This window comes from Rhipicephalus microplus, chromosome 4 (assembly GCF_043290135.1).
Source record: "Rhipicephalus microplus isolate Deutch F79 chromosome 4, USDA_Rmic, whole genome shotgun sequence".
Classification (NCBI taxonomy): domain Eukaryota; kingdom Metazoa; phylum Arthropoda; class Arachnida; order Ixodida; family Ixodidae; genus Rhipicephalus; species Rhipicephalus microplus.
This window is the reverse complement of record NC_134703.1, coordinates 44397442-44418127: the sequence shown is the minus strand read 5'-3', so window position 1 is coordinate 44418127 and position 20686 is coordinate 44397442. Positions and strand designations below refer to the sequence as shown.

The window sequence follows — 20686 nt, the reverse complement described above, 5'->3', positions numbered from 1 at the left end:
CATGGCGCCCTAGCGAGCAGTTTGATTAAAAAGGCAGGAGTGGACGTCATGTACGGGAAGGGAGGACGCCCTCCCTCACCCACCAGGACGTTTCAACAAAATGAGCTGCGTCATCACTAATTCAGTTCGGCAGTGGCCGCACTAGCGCAGAAATTCTATCCCCCTCCCCCCTTCCTCGTTGTCTTTCTTCTTTTTTTATGTATGTTGGTTCACGTGTCGCACACTGTGGTAAAGCTATACATCGTACAAAGTCATGAAAGTAATGCGCCTGAAGCGAGCAATGGCCTTATACGCCGCAGGGCTGAGCATTTAGTTGTTTGGGTTTACATGTCTGCTGTTTTTTTGTTCGCTTTCTTATTTTTTTACATCATCACTTCCCGCTGTGCCCTAAGAAAACCCATAAACTATTCAGTACTAGCATGGGGCCGCCTTTCGACGCTTTCTCGATGAAATATAAGCTGTCTTGAAGATGTGTTTTATAAGTTCGTTTAAAAATCAAATGAATGTCACGCTATACACCTAAAAACAGAGTTTTGAAACATAACAAGGTTGCACAAGAAAAGGTAGAATTGAAGGAATTTACAACGTCAAAACGACGAACGTCTCTACAGCCAACGCAAAAAGACATGTCTTCATCAGGGCAACGATTGTCATATAAATAGTTGTGGGGTGTTTTGCGCTCCGAAATATGAAATGATCTAGAGGAATGTTGTAGTGAAAGCATCCGGAAATTCGGACCACCTGTGGTTCAGTATAGTGTCCCTAAATATAAGCACACGGAGCTCTAGTGTTTTGCTCGTGTCGAAATGCACACGCCGTGGTCGGGATCTAATCCCGTGATTTTCGAGTAAGCAATGGAGAGCCGTGACGTGCACTGGACCGCCATATCGGGTGCAACTGGAATAAATAAGATCGCTTTATCGCCAACTCAGTTGTGTGAATAACCTTTTGGGATGGCATGGCCCTTCTGAGGATAATAATAAACGAAATGGCATCATGAGCACGGATTTAGTTGTGCAATATTTCTGCAAGAAAGCTTTCATTCCTAATTGGGCAGTGGAACCACTTGTTAGCATCGACGCGCCTTTTCTTTTCTGATAACTTCGCGGAGACAAAAGAGCAGAAATACTGCAGCACGTTTACGCAACACACTGCGTTTGCTGTTTGTGCATCGAAAAAAAAAAGTGCTCCTGCTTTAAACAACTTACTGTATACTATTTTATTTCCCAATACCAAATCATTCGCCACGCTTAGATAAAAAAAAAAGAAATCTACTGCATGAACGTAGCCGCAGTTTTTCTTCCACGTTCAATGAATTTTTTTTTTTGAAAGTTTCAATGAACTTACGCAAGAAAAAACGCCAATGAAAATTACCTCGCAAATCTGCCACGCTTCAGTGACTGCGCTCGCTTCACGCAATTAGTGTCGCGCTTGCCGTAATTAATTTTCTGTCGCCGGCAGGCAACTCAATTTTCTCCTTCCCAACGCCACGCCGAAAAATATATGTTAACTTTCATTGAATGTAAAGCGTCCGATACCACGAGTACGCTATACCAACGGACAATGCGAGGATATTCATTTTCGATACTACCGCTCAACCAGCCACGTGTCGCTGCTCTCAGGTGTGGGACGTGCGTGTGTGAAATGCGGGCGTTGGCGGCGAGCGAGCTGCGAGAATTGACAAATGTGACCACAAAGCAGCTGAGTAATTAGACAATTCCGGGATGTCGTCTTAGGGGCCTTTGAATAAAAACAAAGAAAAGGCGCTCTGCTAAAGTCAAGTTTCTCTTTTCTTTTCCCCGCAAGGCCTTGGAGCACTGTCGTAGTGCCACGCGCGGAAATTGATTAGCCCAATTAAAAATTAGATATGAAAGCACAAGCTAATACTTTTTGCTGAAAGAAATGAAGCGATAGCTTCATGAAGTGTGCCAATATTGTTTTGTTTGTTGACATCGTGAGACTGAAACTAGTGTCGTTGCCCAGAAACTAAAAGCTATATTATTTTCACAACTAGTCAAAATAAAATGAAAAACATGTTAACTTCTCATGCAGTAGAATATAGGATATAGGATAAATTCTCCTTATTCAGAGTTTGTCATATGCCCTTTTTTTCATGTCACGTCGGTATCGAAAACATTAACAAGAAAATTCGGTTTTATGTAGCTGACATTACCAGTTTTTGTCCAGACAGTTACATGGGGCATTTCATTAATTACAAGCATAATTACAATCTCCCCTTCATCATTGGTTTGTGAGCTTTCATTCTAATTGTTTGATTTTTACCTTCAGCACGAGGTATGTGTATTTTTTGTTGCCATGTCAATCCTCAATATAGCTTTAACCTACTTATAAAAACCATTTGCAATGTTTAAGTCTTGTTCCAGGACAGGCTGCTTCTGAGCAATAGTTAAAAAAAAAAGACACTTCCTCGTCTTAAAAAAATAAGGTTGCGAAAACAGGTTTCGAATGCTGTCAGGCATTTTCAGTACAAAGTTTAAACTGTCGTGTATTCCAGGCTACGAGAATGGTTAATTCATGAACTACCAAGCATACATGCAGCACCACAAATACGCTGGCTACTGAATTCATACGCTTGCTATGACCAGTGAAAATGCATTGTCTAGAAATGATTGTCCGCTAAGTACATTGCGTCAGTATAGGTTTTCACATACAACAGGGGTCTCAAGCCCACTTGCGCCAGGCAGTTACGCAAATTATTCCCGCAGTGCCGTGGCATTGAAGGAGTTGAGAGCAGGGTGAAGAGGGGGGGGGGGAGGAGCGAGCACAGACAACTCACCAGCAAATGTGGCCGTTTAAAGATAACTTTCTCTTATGTCATATATAAGTAATGTCTGACGGAGATTCGCTGCAAAAGATTCTACCATGTTGACACGGATCTCCAAAATGACTCAAATCTCGACACCCATAGCGAAATGTAATTTTTGTTTGAAGATTACTTTTCAAAACAAGGTGAACACATGGAATGCCTCGCAGAGACAATACCTTAAACGAGTGCGGCTTTTGTATTGCATGCCCATACTTAATAAAGAAATAAAAATATGTAGATCGATGAAAGTCACGTTCAGACCACGTGTTTGATATCCCTGACGTATACAAGACGCTCAATTATGGAGCCAGACTTTATAAAGATGCCAGCGCACTCTATAACAACGTGATTAATAGCATGTCGAATGACGCGTTTGATGCTCTACCACTGAGCTACCACGACAGCAATCCCCCCAGCCACTTTATAGGATTTATATGTGAATCAAACGTGGGTGTGTCAGTCAGCGCCACCAGTAGCCATAGCGGCGAGTGTGGCACACTCTTTTTGAGCCTGTTTGGCGTCCCGTAGCACGTGAACTTGTTACGGGTGGGCAGCTAACCACTGTTACCAGTAGTAAGCCACACCAGTCTATGTTTTATTTTGCACGCGAAACGTTAGAGAAGATTGCAATCACGGGGTGCATAGGCGCGAAAGCGGGCATGTCTCATGGTACTTCTTTTGTAGATATACCAGTAAAATAAAGTAATATCTGGGGTTTAATTTTCTAAAACCACCATATGATTATGAGCGACGCCGTACAGGGGAAGCCTCTGGAAATTTCGACCACCAGGGATTCTATAACGTCGCCTAAATCCAACTAAAGCTGGCATATGCAGTATAGAATTGCAGTAATACTTGCCAGGTGTAAGGTTAGAAACTGTCCAATCGGGTGCTTTGCGAACCGGTCTGCACAGTTCGCAAGATGGCAAATACCGCAGGGGACCTGTACGGAGGGCTCCACCTTCGCTAGAAAAATTTCTTCGGGTAAACATTTTCATTCATTTAATAATTTATTCATATGTTTGTTGATTAAACATGCCTAATTAAGTAATTAGGTGGCAAACAAAAAAATGTTGCGATTTAGCACATGCAATAGTCAGCAACTGTCACTTCTTCGCGCCGTCATAGAGTGCGTTGGCATTATTTTAAACTATGGGTAGAGATAGCTGGGCCACCCCCCATATTGCACTTGTACCTAGCATCCTTATTTCTCTTACCTTCTTCTGCAGCCATAATATCCTTACTAAGAAAAGTTTATTCGCTCGTTTTGTTTCAAATAATGTTACCCTACCAGCCGGATTCAGCTTTAGAACATGCTTTCGGCAGTGTGCCACGAGTGCACGAAGGCTACACGGTGTGGCGAATATCTCTCATGTATGAACCGGTCCCGGCATCTTAGAAAAATTTTGGTTGTTTATGATATGCACTCGAGGTCATTATTGAAACAAAAATTAAACGCAATCACGTGACAAATCTTTCCTTATCTGAACTGGCACCCTGATGATGGGCCTAACGCAGAGGTCCCAAGACAGTGTCAGTGAGGGGTACTATACCGGGTAAAGACTTCTCTTGTATTATTTTTATTTTTCACTTGGCACTCGCGAATTGATATATAAAAAAGGATTGTAGTTTAGCTGCATAAGTCATTGCTGTTCTGTTAACACAAAGTTTCATCAGAATAACATGACGGTGGGCTATAAAAAACGAGACTGCATGAAAGACACCATTATGTTGGTTATTAACAATTTGTTTGCATGGTGTATCGCCAAATATATTGATCCTATTTCTGCGTTAGTGTTCCTGTTTTATTTGTGCTTCTTGTTTTCAAAATGTTCATTGTTGTACCATTTTATTTGCCCTCCTTGCTTGGAGTACGTGTCCACAGTATTTGATAAATAAATAAATAAATAAATAAATAAATAAATAAATAAATAAATAAATAAATTGACGAGGAAGTTGGTCAGGTTATTCTGAAATGCGTTAGGCATGCTTACGGGGAGAAAATGGGGACATACTAGAATGTTTGGGCAAATGCCCTTTTATTGAAAGAATTACTTGGGCCATGACCTGAAAAGCATCTTTAGCAAAAGATGAACAGTTTAAAAGACTTCTAAGTGAACACTGCGACAGATAAACTCTTGTGACATGCAGCTATGGATAGCTATCATCATGACTGTGATCATGATCATCATCGTCATACTCGTGAACATCATCATAATCATCATCGTTATTCACAACGCACCTAGTGCAGGGGAAAGACCCATCTTATGATTCGCCAATCAGTCCGGCCATGTGTTTGCTGTGGCTGGGTTATACTCGCAAACTTTTTTTATCTCACCTCCCAGCCTAACTTTCTGTTCGCCCCCCCCCCCCCCCCCCCCACTTGGCTATGATACGTTAGAAAAGAACAGGCCAGAACACACAGACAAAAGTTTCCCTGCTTCGACCCATCATTGGTTTCATAGAAGATCGGGTTGGGTTTTCTCGAGGCTCGAAAACTGCAGCGCGAGAAGGACGGCGCAACTCCTCAACGGCGCGGTCGGTCGCACATTTTCGCTCTATATGCGGCAACAAAGCAGCAATAAAAGCAGCAACGTCAGGAGCGCGACAATGACGGACTCGATCTCGCACATCCGGGCAGGCCAGGTGGGCCGTCATGACGTCGAGGCCCGGCGAATCCGGCGCCGGACCCCGAGCAGAGGGGCGGGGTCCGGCGCTTCGTCGAGCCGCCGTGCGGAAAGCTGAGTGAGGAAAGGAGAAGAAAAAAAAATGAAGGTGAGCGAGAGCGGCTCCTTGTTCTCTACTACGTACGCGGCCGCGCCTCCAAGGGCCCGACGCGGGACAACGCTTCGAGCTCACGCATCGCCGACGATGCCATCGAGCACCGCAATCGGAGCAAGCGTGTCGCCGATAACGTGGCACAGGGCGTTGCTCAGCCGGATAACTTCTCCTCGGTCGTCTCGCTAACCCTTTCCTTTGTCATCTCTTCCTTGGCGTCCATAGTATGCGTCATAGTATCCTGCAAGATAAGTTCCCAGATACAATTAAACGCTTTCTTTCTGGTCTCTCTTCCTTTGTCACATCATGGCGCCCACAGTCTCCTTACTTTTCGTCCAAAGTGGACCGATATCTTCAGGCAGATGAGTGAGGACGTTATGAAAACCACAACCCGGTGAGTGTTCGGCATGGTTATCTGATGCTTCACTTCCAGTCCGAGTTCACTGCTGACCCCTTCGTCGTGGGGTCAGTCCCGGCCATGGTGGTCCAATTTCAAAGGGGGCCAAATGCGATGTCAGTGTGCGTTAAAGAAAGCCACAATGTCGAAATTTGCGATGCTTCACAGTGGCGTACCTCGTAATGATACCGTTGTTTTGTCGCCCGAAAGCTTGGCTGCCATGCAACCCCGTGATACCATTGCTGTCGATAGGTCAGTAATGATTTATGTTTCAGTGCCATTACTTCTGTAATAATTTTTCTGTATTATTTCTCGATACGATCTATCTTGTCGTAGTGAATTCTTTTTCAGTTACGGAATGAAACTATACTTTGTATGTTATTTATACTGTTTATTTGTGAGTGCTAGTACTTTTTGTGCAATATTTAACACATGCGGGCGAGTGTTCTGGGCGGTTAATTCATGTGTGATGCTAGAGGCCTAGTAGGTGATGTTTCTTTCAATTTTACCTTTTGCCACAAGCACCTTGACAATCTTGTGTTGCTGCACAAATGAAGAAATGAATGAGTCAATAAATAAATAAATAAACAAATAAATAAATATTTTAAAAACCCTTTGCTTCTTTTCCTTCATCATTTCCTTCTTAGCGTCCTACGTATTAGTTGTTGTTTCCTTGAAGGGAGGACGCAGAAGTTAGTACTAAAAGAATGTATCATTATGAAAACCATGCCCCGATAAGATTACGCCATGCTGGTCTAGTGGCCACGGCACTGAGCTAGTGAGTGGACTGTCGCGAGTTCAATTCTCGACCTGGCGGTCGCAGTTTGATTGAAGCGATATGCCAAGTGATCGTCCACTGTGCGATGTCAGTTGACGTCTAAGAAAACCACAATCTTAACACTTCTGAACCCCACACTACGATGCGCCTCGTAATAATATCACGGTGTTTGCACACAGAACGCTCGGTGAACCCCTTCTTTTTTTTCTTTTTTCTGCCTTCATGTTCTTCATCTGAGCGTTCATAGTATCCTTCATAGTTTACGTCAAGAAGGGAGAGGAACAATTTGAACTGACGAGCAATAGCGAACAAGAGAAGTGAATGTTTCGCCACAATGGCGAAGCTACGAATGCGATAGCAAGAAATGGAATGTCACATCTACGGAACGGCAGGCAGCTAGAATCTTGCTGCGCACTGCTCGAATGCAAAGAAGGATTAACAAAAAGAACGCACAGGTGTATACACAGGACAAATGGAAATTGTCCCAGTTGTTACTTGTACTAGCTTGTTGTTTTTTTTTAAATTCTCTGGCTAGCAATTCACTCCTTTAGCAAGCGTTGCCGCTGCAGCGACCAAAGGGACTTTCACGTGGTCAACAACTCCAACTCAAAATATGCGGAGAAAGCAAAAGACGTGCAAAGCTCTCCTCTAGAGATTACTGCGTGAGCATGGGCGATCACGCCCTGTATATCAAAGCACAGGTCGGAGGCGTACGTCCGCACTCTAGTAAAACATGGAGCTTCAGAATTTGGTACTCATGCAATTAGCATTGGCACGTGAAGCCACGGCTCAAGTTCTCTACTGATGTCCATTTCGGTCAATAAATTGAAACTTCATGTGGGTCTTGTTGGTACATATCCCCGAAGCTAAAAGCACAGCGCAAACGCACTCTTTTCTTCTTGTTCATTTAGTTGTTTGTCGCCGAACCCATGGGAATATGATTCCATGTTTTCACGTATGCAAACGCTATCATCTTTGATGCAGGTTTGCTTTAGAGCTATCGTTATGTGCGGTAATGTTCTATGTATATATGCAAAGTTCTAAATCTATGTCTGTGCAGTAAGGTTCCTTGGGGCTTAATACTAAGCGCTTGTGTGATACGTTTCTTCTCTTCGTGAGTGTCTTGGGTATTTGCGGTGTAATTTTAGCCTCGGAATTGTGACCCTGACCACTATATAAGATGTACAGTGGTATCGTCATTTAGCCGTGTCGTCTCTTTCCTCCTCGGAATTATGACCCTGACCACTATATAAGATGTACAGTGGGATCGTCATTTAGCCGTGTCGTCTCTTTCCTCCTTTATCATAAGATACAAGAACCAAAGCCACCATGGCCATTGGATAAAAAAAAAGAAGTTCTCTTCTAACTGAGGGGCCGTTTTCCCTCTAGCTCGCACCATCATGAGTCACGGGGCGCCCTGGCCTGGGCACGAGTACAATCCCAAAATGGAAAACTGGCGTGAGCAGTCAGTGGTGATGCCAGTGATACCACGCAAACGCAGAGCGCGCAATGATGCAGCACACTTTGCGTCTCGCGTAATTTTGATTTCACCACGTGTGGCATCCCATGCGTTTCAGCCAACGCCACGTGCTCTTGATTTCTACTTTTAGCATCGTGAAGGATGAAAAGCGCATAGTAATTCAAGTACGACGAATGTATTAACGTTCCAGTCATGGTGTAAGAAAAAATTATTTTTCTTCCACCAGTGGTTTTAGTGATGCTCTAAACAGGTCTCCTCTGTTTGATTTTTTAACCATGCCTTATTACAATTTTTAGAATGTAAATATCAGTGGAATGGTTCCCTTCTCTATAATAAAAAATAAATGGCGCATGGTGTGATTGTCGAAGGCCGTGCGCTGCGGAACGAGGTATCGCAAGTTCGAATCTCGATCACCCACCTCGAAAAAGTTTTCTTCTGAATTATGTTTATTTGTGGCTTTCACGTATATATACATAGATATACACACATAGGAGAAGATGGCGATGGACACGGGACACGGCAAAAACCACCAAGAGTGTTCATATAATCGCCATAACCGTAAAAATAAATCACAAAAAACATCCCCTTATCTCTACGAAGCGGATTTTGGTGATTGAGTGAAGCCCTCGGTATTGTATAAGGTGAACAACCGTACTTTAACTGAGCGTCGCTGCATAATATGCAAATTGAGTAACATGAAGTGTATAAAAAGCTTGTATTGCATAAGTGTTTTATATTGTTCTGCCAAAAATTTGATTGATGTTCCTCTACTGTAAGCTTTTTTTTTTAAATTTGCATACACATGTTTCAACTATAGCAACAATTTTCTACGCACTGTGACAGCGGACAGTGAGAGTCGACGACAAAGCTTGGTTTCAGGTTTATAGTGTCTACGTTGAAGTCACCTTATAGTATAAAGGGTTTGTGCTTGTAGGTGCTTTAAGTTGTTCCATCACAATTATGATTGATATGATTTAGACTAAAATCTTTTTCTGTGTCTCAAATACGTTTGGACTTCTTCTATACCGTGACCACAACGGAAAGCAAGACTAAAGACCCTAAGAAGCATCGCCCCCCAAGCTTCGAATCACCCGACCGGAGATTCGAGACCAGTGAACCCTCACTCGCAGTGGTCTGCGCTCTACAACTCAGTTATACGCAGCCCCGCCGCGGTGGCTAAGGTACTCGGCTGCTGACCCGCAGGGCGCGGGTTTGAATCCCGGCTGCGGCGGCTGCATTTATGATGGAGGCGGAAATGTTGTAGGCCCGTGTGCTCAGATTTGGGTGCACGTTAAAGAACCCCAGGTGGTCGAAATCTCAGGAGCCCTCCACTACGGCATCTCTCATAATCATATGGTGGTTTTGGGACGTTAAACCCCACATATCAATCAATCAATCCGTTGTACGCACCATGCAGTCGTTGGCATAATAACGGCGAGCTATATGTACATATCATTTACCGCTAACAGTACGCCGACGTCGAAAAAAATTGAGCGTCTTCTCTAACGCTCCTATATATATATATATATATATATATATATATATATATAAATATATATATATATATATATATATATATATATATATATATATATATATATATATATATATATATATATATATATATATATATATATATATCAGTTTAAAAACTACCCTTGAGACATGTAGAAAAAAGTGGTGTCTTTCGGCACCCACTCGAGATGTGGGAACTAAAAAAAGAAATCCAGGCATTTCCACGAAGTAAATAATGACGAGTGGGCGAACCTCTGAGTACCGTAAGGTGAGTAACCATACGTTACCCCATTGTTGCCCCATAAGGTATATTCAGTGACAAAGTTAGGTCCTAAGGTCCATACGTTTAAATCGCGGAGTAGTATGCCCCGCCGTGGTGGTCCAGTGACCAAGGTACTCGGCTACTGACTCGCAGGTCGTGAGATCGAATCACAGCTGTGGAGGCTGCAACTGCTGCAAAATGCTGTAAGCCCGCTTGTGCACAGATTTGGGTGCGCGTTATTAAAGAACACCAGGTGATCGAAATTTCCGGAGCCCTCCACAGCGGCGTCTCTCTTACACATATGGTGCTTTTAGAACGTTTAACTTCAAATAACAATCAATGTGCTCGACTATGTGAGAGGGGGAAGCTTTCCCTACGAACAAGGCATGTGACAGAGCAGAGAGCCGTCGTGAATCCTAGAAGATGAAATATTTAGATTGCATTCAACGACGCCGTATCTGGCAAGGCTTAACTTCGGATCATAAGGGCTGCCGCTGCACGCTTACCGAACAGTGTACACACCGTTTAGACCCTAAAAATGATATGGGGTCAGCTAGTTCTGACCAGCGTAATAGTAAAATAAGATGCACCTAAATATACTTGCCACTAAAAGCGAACGCGTTTAGGCACGAGTTTTATTTTTTTTTTAATTATACTTATATGCCTTCTCCCGCAGTGCAAGGTGTACCTACATTGTAAGATCGTTGTAGAGAAAACGTATGGAGTAGTAATTGCGTATCTGGTCGTGTCCCCCGAACGAGGCTTAAATCACACTGTATATAGCGTTTCTAGAAATATCAAAAGAGAAATATTCGCTTAGCACAAAGATGGCGCTATGAGCAGTGTTGGATTGCGAAAAAAAAAGGAGGGAGGGATTAATCGTCTGATCCACATGTGTCACGTGGTGTGGTTCTTGCGTCTGAAAGACATGCCCGAAAGGATAGTGATCCATACACTCTTGCACAAGTTGCAGATGATGAACCGTCTTAAAGCAATTTAGCAAACGCTTCTCGAAAGCGGCACTTTACACATATATTAAAGCCAATAATATCTCATACTCGCGGTGACCAGTTGCATCCGTCCGTGCCTGGGACGCTAGCACACCCTACCTCGAATAGTCCCCGCGCATGCACTGTTTCTTCTTAGGTTCGTCACTACATATAGCTTGGGATGATACCAACCGCCGCATAAAGTGCCACCCCGCAAGAGCCTTTAAGCGTGCTTATAGCAGCGTTTAAGTGAACGTCACCAAATCAAAATATGAACCACACATTATTTAAAGATAGGAACTGAAAAATCAAAAAGGTACAACTGAAAGTGCTCCGATATATCATAGCCCGTGATAAACGTTGAGGCCGCATGTTTCAGCTTCCCTGGTTAATAATCTGTACGAAATACTCGTTCAACAATAACGTGCTGGCATAGCGGCGCACACCGCAACTCTCCTTCGTCAGACGTCTCGTTGCAGCAGGCCAGTTAGTCCGATGGCTCTCACAAGCATGCGTCTCTCCTGTAGTCCCTCAACTATCCTCCCACTCATGCAAAAAAAAAAAGGGGGCGTGAGCATGGTGTTCCATTATGACGATCAACGTCTCAATGTGCGCAGTCTTTCACCGGACACACTTTGGAATTCGCGAAGAGTTTGTTTTTGTTCATGTTTAAATTATCCATCTTGGTGCGCGTGGATCTAGTAACTTCTGCCATATTTTCGCACAGGCATATCGTGTCTTCGACTACTGGAGATGTCCGCTCCATCGGCGGCGATCCACGGTCGCGGCATGTGGCTCAACTGCAGCTTCGACCTCGAGTCCGACGAGCTGTACTCGGTCAAGTGGTACAAGAACGACACCGAGTTCTACCGATACATTCCAAGGGACAGGCCACCCGCGCAGAACTACGACCTGCCCGGTGTGGTGGTGGATGTGAGTGTACCGTGCCTGACATCTCATCTCGTATTGCGTGCATCTATCTATCTATCTATCTATCTATCTATCTATCTATCTATCTATCTATCTATCTATCTATCTATCTATCTATCTATCTATCTATCTATCTATCTATCTATCTATCTATCTATCTATCTATCTATCTATCTATCTGTCTGTCTGTCTGTCTGTCTGTCTGTCTGTCTGTCTGTCTGTCTGTCTGTCTGTCTGTCTGTCTGTCTGTCTGTCTGTCTGTCTGTCTGTCTGTCTGTCTGTCTGTCTATCTATCTATCTATCTATCTATCTATCTATCTATCTATCTATCTATCTATCTATCTATCTATCTATCTATCTATCTATCTATCTATCTATCTATCTATCTATCTATCTATCTATCTGTCTATCCGTCCATGCGTTCATACGTCTGTCTGTCTGACATTTGGACTCATTACAGGGAACGCAATCATTTCGTGTCATATCGATCGATTGATCATTCAATCAATCAATCAATCAATCAATCCATCAAGCAATGGTAATTTCAATATACTGATTCGTGTAAATTCACGTTGTTGAGGTGCTCCGCTAGTACAAAGTTGGAAACATGTCTATGAAGTCGGAGCGGAACAGTGGAGAAAAAAATTGCCCGCAGCTTCCCTCGGGGGAACACTGAGGGGGATGCGGACCATATAATTGGTTAACGGGGTGTTAAAGTGCGACTTACTTGGGTCGATGGCTAAATTGGTTAACGTGGTTGTGAAATGGGGTGTTAAATTGCGACTTACTTGGGTCGATGGCTAAATTGGTTAACGTGGTTGTAGGAGGGGGTGTTAAATGAGTGAACACGTACACACGTATGCGAAATGGCGGCGCTGGTCGAAGGGACGTCGATCATTGTGTTTGTGGATTCGTTGGAATTCATTTCACCGCGACCTTGGACGTCGACGCGCCGTACAAACCAACCGACGAGCGGCAACTGAGCGAGCGAGCGCCGACCTTGAGTATATATACAGCACGACGGCGAATGCACTGTCAGCTGTTGAATGTTCTCGAAGCGCGACGCCACATGCGCGTCCACTGGAAAATCAGGAGAATTGTAGATGTCGAACGCGGTGTGTAGAGGAGAAAGGGTGCACAGATGGTGGAGGAGTGAAGCGCGCGCGGTGTGTAGAGGAGGAAGGGATGCACAGATGGTGGAAGAGTGGGCGACGGCGCGACGGCGCATGCGCGCGCGTCAGCTGTCGAATGTTCGAGAAGCGGTGCGGACGGCGCACTACAAGGCGCGAGTATAAGATGCTCCGCATCTAAAACATGAAGTACCTAAAAAGTTGATGTATAAACGAAGTGCTTTCTCGCTTTCTTTTTGTGAATTCATTTAAAAGTCTTGTCTTAATGGTTCGTCTCTACAGCTTAGTCTATGCTATACCTTCTTCAGTCATACATGTGGAGCTTGAAAGGCTGACAGTCCAGCTTCTTCTCCACTACGATTATTTTTTTTGCCAATATAGAACCCCCCTCCACATAACCTGTATGGTGTACATTTAAAAAAAAAAGTTGTTAACAATTTAAAGTAAGAGGAACTCTACTATGGGAGAGCATAAAGCCGTCTTACGCATTCACCCGGATACAATCATGCCCTTCAGCAACTGCTTTTGTTGAGCACCGCATGACGTCATTATGAAACACCAACGCGTGTCCAGTAATATCAGTAGAACAAAAATAAAACGACTGATTTTCTTGCTTCCCAGATGTCCCGGTCTCGTGAGGGTCACGTGTTCATCTCATCAGTGAACCTGTCTACCGAGGGAAACTACCGCTGTGAAGCGTCGGCTGAGGCGCCTTCCTTCCAGACTGTGGTCCAGGAGAAGGAAGTCAAGGTCTTCGGTGAGGGCAAAGGCTGAACGTTGAGCGCACTGCCTTTTTACTAGTAACGCTCAAAACTAATACTAAACGGCAGTTTGTTATCATGATTTAGGTAACATTTTCAAAAGGGCTTCAAGCTAATGCTAGGTCGTATACAATTAGGGGTAATGATGAGTTTTGGAGGGGCACACAGGCGAATAAGCGCGAGAACATACTCCATATTCGTTTCATGCTCTTTATTCATCGGTGTGCACCTCTACAGTGTATCAATGTCCTGCAATATTCCCGTGAAATGCTCATTATTAGTAGAAAAGAAAAGCAGGGAGAACTTCACGGCGTGATGCTTGCTGTACGCACCAGAACCATGAAAAGGAACTGAATTCTATCCCTTCATAGGCGGGCGCCCATAGTTGTACCAATTGTTTCAGAATCGTTAATGCAATACACACGTGCCTTTATTTTCAAAAAGGCCTAAATGTGTACCATATTCAACTATTTGGGTTCAGTAAGGCTTGTGAAAACGTATTGTAACCCCACCTCGTACTTATGTATTGCTGTATAATTCACTGAGTCAAACAAATCTGACTTGCCCTTGTTCACGTTCTGTGCATGGTGTCAGTCACGTATTCATCTGTAATTAGATATTACTTGAAGTTTTTTGCGTTTGTTCAAGGTAACAATGTGATATAATGCAAACAGGCCAGTTAATTATGTCGAAGTCTGGTCTTTCTTAGGCGTAAACGAAGAATTTTGGCCATGAATTTTTTTCATTGACAAATTTCTCGCTTTGACTTCCAATTTACTACGTAATGATTCAAGTATCTTTATCTGTTCTCATTTAAATGCTGAACTATTATTTCATTCTAGACTTTGAGAGATCGCGTGGTGACAACTTTTTTTAGCTAATAATTAAGAATTTAGCAGCTTCTTTGCCAATCTTAATTAACAATATGGCACATTTGACAGTCAATTATTATTCAAAACCTTTACGAGAATAACGATGAACTGTTAGACAACGCGGTTTTAATGGGACGCGTCAATTCAGTCTCAATTCTTTCAGATGCCAATTCTGTTTGGAAGGCTTTATGCGTAAAAATTTGTCGTGATTTGAGCCTTCCCGTATTACTATAGTAGATTCAATGAGACGTCGCTTGCTTGTCTATCAATAGTCAACAAAAGAATTGATGAAATATAAAACTGAATAAATATTCCACCTGTTTTTTTTTTAACTGACCAATGTGAAATGTTTTACTTCATTTTAATGTAGCTCACTGCCTTACGTTATTGCTCCGTGTCTTCGAATAAACCCGAAAACAAAAACCCGATGAAGCACTCCCCGTTAAAAGCTTTAACAATTTGAATTACCTGATACACTAATTGTAGGGGCCAATATGACTCTGTATTGTCCTTTATCTGAACGACATTCTATGTGGTCATTATTGCATAGACCGGTAAGGCCGATGTCAAGGTCTGTCAACAATAGGTCCTAAATTCAACCGTCAACCAACTTGTTGCAACCACAGCAAGAGACGTCAGCGCATGCAGGACCCCTTGGACGTAGGTCGTTAGTGATGGGCTCACAAGTAGTTCGGCAGTGTAACGCAATATAAACTGGCATGTTCATACAAAGAGCTTTTCAGAAGGTTGGAAATACCTCAGTGGACGTAGTTTCTCTGCGCTCCTTTTGATCTTTTTGCAAGTAGAAGCTTCACAAACACTTGAAACGCATAAATCCCGAAATTTAGGCCGTTCATTTGGAAGGTCCGTGCCACTTAACAATGCTCTGGAGGGTGGAATTGCGACGAGCTCATTTAACGCAGTTCACGATTTACTTGTGCTTTCGCCAGCCCTTTTAAATTCATGGCGGGAGGTGCGCTGTAAGTTAGGTTTTTTTGTGTGCGGCCATGTTAACCTTCAAGTCCCCGAAGATTGTGTGCCAGTCAGTGTGGTTCTCGTTTTACGACGCTTTAGAAGTTGTTCTAGACTATAGGCATATCATTTTGTATTTCCTGATATGCGGCGAAGCCAAGATACAACTTGCGAGGTTAAAGACTCGTGTTTCATTGTTTGACATGCTGTTTAAGTCAAGTTTTTAAGACAAAGTCATGTGCTGCGTTCTCAGTGATTGAGGAGCTTAGGGCAGATTGTACTGTGGTACACCATGTTCATCCCATACTGGGGTTTCATTTGAACGTGCTCCTTAGTCAATGGCGTGACCCATCTGAGGTATTCGTATCAAATATCGCAAGTCTGTTGATCTCTTCGACAGGAACGACCACCAAACACTGTCGCACATGTTCATTGATACTATGCTGTTGTCCCTGGAAAGCGTAGACTGACATTGAGGATAACTTTTGCGATGCGCACAGCTACCCCATTGAATCGTTAAGCACATTGTTCAAATAGAGAATTCAAATATGAAGAGTGAGCGACTTGCCATTCGAAAGCTATGGGTAAATTTTTAAGCTTTAGTCGTTTTTAAAATAGATGACACGAGACTGCTGATGAGTAATTTTGTTAACTATCAAAGCGAAAATATCAGTAACATTGCTGAAACATTGTCGTCTTTTAGACTTCATATTGCACTAAGACCAGTACTTTCTCACTGCGCGCTGAATTATCTCTCTCTCCCTGTTCCTAACGTAAGCGCTGAAAGGAGATTTCCGTAGCGGTAGACTTGAAAAACATATAGCAAAATACACTTGCATCTTGTACAACAAGCTTCAAGGTTTTAGGTTAACGCACAAATGCACGAATATTGTATTCAAGTGTTTGTGCCGGCACATATATGTGTTAGCGTGTTCAAAGCTTCCGAAGAGCCGTAACACGATTAGTTGGCTCTGAAGTTTTCTTGTTCACATACGAGTTCAATAAAAGGTTTCAGTGATAAGTGCAACGCGAAATTAAACTCTCAGGTTTCGGACAATTGTGGGCTTACTAGAAGTAAACTCCGATAAATGCCACATTTATGACAAATAAAAATAAAATGAAGTGTAAAAAATACCCTCCGAATCGGAAGAGAAAAAAAAAACTCATAAAACATGGAACCTCAGTTATGGCCTACGCACACAGAATGTGTTCATCAGTATTTCCGTTAGGCGCTTATTGATTGGCATGTACAGTGAAATTCTACATTTTGATGGCAACTATAAGTGTATCTTAACCGAAGAACATTCTAGCCCTTGTAGCTATATTTCTGATTATTGTGTCATGAGCGGCCATCATCGCTCTCCGCCGTGTATGCCGGATAATCTTTACCTTTTTCAACTGGGACTTTTCATTTTCATGAACGCACCCACAACATAACGTCACACGCTAAGCCACCATTCAAAGCCTCACTTTAAAAGGACAGTGACGAGACAACGTGTTCAGACCTCTTAGCACTTCCCGTCACTGTTTTGAAGATAAAGAAAACATATCGCACCGGGTATTGGACTTTAGGATTTAGGGAGTGCCACTGAAACCTCTCAGCCTGCAAACTTGCCGGTAGCTATATGCTGCCGCTGAAATTGCGGGAGGAAACACTATATGTTTTCTTTTATTTTCTTTCAGTCAAATAATTTAGAGGCAAGAGTGTTATGCCTAGAATATCTATTCTGATATTTTTAGAATTTGCAAATCGAAGTATGCTTCATTTATACTTTCGGACTCTCGCTTTACCTTTCCTGCTTTCTCAAAGATAAAAAAAAAAGGATACCCCCCCCCCCCCTTCGTAAAAACATGAATGGCCTTTCTCCGTCCTGCTTAAGCTCATACGTACAGTATATAGAGCATAACGCCACTTCTAGGCGAACAAAGATGCGGCTTAAGTTTGAAAACGCGTGTTCTTTTCTTTGGTACAATAATATCGGCTTTGCGAACATTTCAAGCAATATCCACATCTACCTAGTGTGCGCTTTTCAATATGGTTGCTTGTTTCGCGAGCTCGAATTAGTAGTTCGAGTGCGTTGTGCGTGCGTGTTTAAAGATTTTTTTCTTTCTTTCTTTTTCTTCATTTCTTGAATGATGCTCTAAGCGTGACTATTCAGGCGTTGGGCCCACAAGAGCAGCTCTGGGTTCACTCCAAAGAATTAAAGAAGTTACTTCGAGGTTAGGGGTAGGGAGCGATTATTTCATAGAAACTGAATACTATTTTGAATTTTTTTTTGTCGGAGTATAAACGCCAAACAAGCTAACACTGCATGCGTGATCAGGCTCCTTGGCTAAACACTGCTTCCACTTAAGAAAGACTATCTATACATTGTGCTTATCATGTTAAACGGAGGAATAAAACTGATAAGTAAAATGAAACGAAACTGCTGCTGAAAACCACATGCTTGTTTTAGCAACAACAGTAACAAGAACCACAAAAAATCACTCATCACGAAATATGTAAGTAACGTTTGATCAAGGCAGGTCAGAGCACTTGATCATGCAAGTGAGACAGCTCAAAAATGTGCTTCATGAACGAAATTGAGGCCACTGTTCGTAAACCAACCTCAGTTATTTTTGGCCCTGCATGTTTACCCTATTTACACAGTTAACGCACATTCGGGGTAAAACCAAGAAGGATTAAAAAGATTGCTGGAGTGGAAATGATTGCGCAGAAGTGAAGCCGTTCCTCTGGCAAGATGGCGGCTGTGGCGGCCATCTTACTAGGGGCATGATAAATTATCACCGTTCAGCGATTAGAAACGAAGCGTTTCTCTAGCACACCCAACAATTTTAATGTGGGAACTTCTTCAGGTCACATAGTGCTCCAAGTGCGTCTTACAGTTACTAGTTTTCTTTAGTGAGCCTCTATTTGGAGGCAAAAAAATTTGAATATTCAGTCATCCATATTCCTTTCTGTGTGTTAGTTCGTCGGGAACAACTATCTTTTAATATAGAACAAACGTAGCATTTACATAACATATCAAAGCCACTTGATCTTTAAGTGGGCACTATCAGAAAAGAGAATGTTTCCGCCACCTTGCCAGTGGCAAAAGGTGGCTTCACTTCTGCTGGCAAGGAATTGCGGGAGCTTCCACTCCAGCAATTTTTCTTTAATCCTCCTTGGGTGCAATATGTATGATGAGCAGGACTTGAGACAATGAAAAGGTTAACTGGCTGACACATATCAGTGAAAAATAAAAAGCGACAAGCACAGAAAAAAAGACGCCTCTTTTTCTTCGTCACTTCGTAGTTCGTTAGTCAGTTTCTATTTTGTGCTAACGTGTTTCAGCCAGTTATGAACGACCAACCAACGCAACAACTGATTATTTAACGTTAAGGTTGGTTTATGGATGTGGGCCTTAGTGTGCATTAAGTGCTCTTTTTCTGTCCCGTATTGCCTTATGCATCCTAACTGCAGGGTAGCAAACCAAAAGTGCGCTGGCTAACCACTCTGATTTTTTTTATATTTTATTTTCTTTCATAACGCATTTCACAAATATTTATTTTTATAGAGCCACCAAGAACTGCCAAAAAACTCTGGGTGGTAATATGCCGATGTGGTCTTCAAAACAATTTGGCTTTTTCTTTCTCTTTACTGAATTAAAAACCAGCCTTTGCGGTAGTTGGAAGTGATTTCCAGAGTAGATGCAGTTCTGCTAATGTGCGCCCCGTTCAGTCTCCATAAAACACCTTAAAGACCATGGTCCCCGAAATCTTTTACAATCCATCACGATTGCTGAAATCTGTCGGCCGTTAACGAAAGCAAAAAGAGCACTTGCTTTTCGTGAAAAAGAAAATAGTAAAAGCACTCAACTTCTGCAGTATCACTTGTTAAGCCAGAACTGATGATCGTACTAAACTGATAAAAATGGAAACACGTGTCAATTACGTTTTTTGTTGTTGTTTAAGCATGGTCTTGCCTTCAGCCAAGTAAGTGATCGGGGAAGAAATTATATAACAAATCTCATAAAGTATGTTTTATGAATCGTGTGTTCGTAGATTGATTTCTTAGTCTGCCTCAAACGCCAGCTTCTTTGAGGAGATGGCGGTGATGCATCACACTTTTTTTAAGTATTTCTCGGCTCCTACGTTTTATCTGCAGGCAGCGTCTTATGTAAGGAGGCTATCATAGCGTCATGGCACTGGAAGTTTTAGGCTTATTAGATATCAAGTTGTTGTATGTACTTCGAAGTTTTCGAGCATCACCCACATTGCCCGATGCAACTGTTAGAAGTATAGAGACGCTGAACACAAAAAGCATAATGTTCGTGAAAGTGCAATAGATCATAGGGCATTCAGCAAATTTTACCTGCGCCACATTTTGTATATTTGTATTCCAGTCATTCACTCCACCGCGCGAATCTAAGTCCTGGTCGGCATCATACGCAACATTTTCGCTCCAACTCATATCTGAGCTTGCAATTTGAAAAGTAATAAAGTTCAGAAGTTTCCAAATGCGAAGCATTTCTTAGCGAACTTCGGCGACCTTGAGCGTATCTATCTATCTATCTAGCCGCCTACGACTTTAGCTCTCCCGGTCGTTTCGAAAATGGTATAGATACCAAACTTGGTATGGCATAACATGACGGTATGAAAAACATTTGTGACTAGTCATAAGATGAAAATCATGACATGTATATCATGAATGTCATTATTGACATTTTATGGTCCTGTAGCTCTGGCGGTGGTTTCGTTCACATGGCATGTTGCAAAACTGGTATGGTATGACATGATTGCATGACGAACACAAGCTACAGACCCAATCATGAAAATTATAACATGCGTGTCATGTAACAACATGACTACATGCCACGCTCATGATGCGCTGGTGGTCGTTTCGCTAGCGTCACATATACCAAATTGGGCATTACGATACGTGAATGAATGACGAAGGTATGCGACTGGTGCAAACATGATAATCATGAGATGCGTGTCATATAACAACATGAC

At 42.6% G+C, this 20686-nt stretch overlaps 1 protein-coding gene across 2 annotated transcripts in view; it reads left to right on the top strand.

The window, feature by feature from the left end:
* Nucleotides 1-20686, top strand: part of LOC119172631 (uncharacterized) — a 75410-nt gene that overhangs the window by 37252 nt on the left and 17472 nt on the right. The window contains exons 1-3 of one of the 2 annotated variants that reach the window (XM_075892657.1): nucleotides 5879-5999; nucleotides 11754-11959; nucleotides 13708-13843. In XM_075892657.1, coding sequence (XP_075748772.1) covers nucleotides 11780-11959; nucleotides 13708-13843 — 316 coding nt within the window. In that variant the 5' untranslated portion in view covers nucleotides 5879-5999; nucleotides 11754-11779. Of the gene's footprint in view, nucleotides 1-5878; nucleotides 6000-11753; nucleotides 11960-13707; nucleotides 13844-20686 lie in introns of those variants that run through there. The other variant, XM_075892656.1, reaches the window with a different exon arrangement.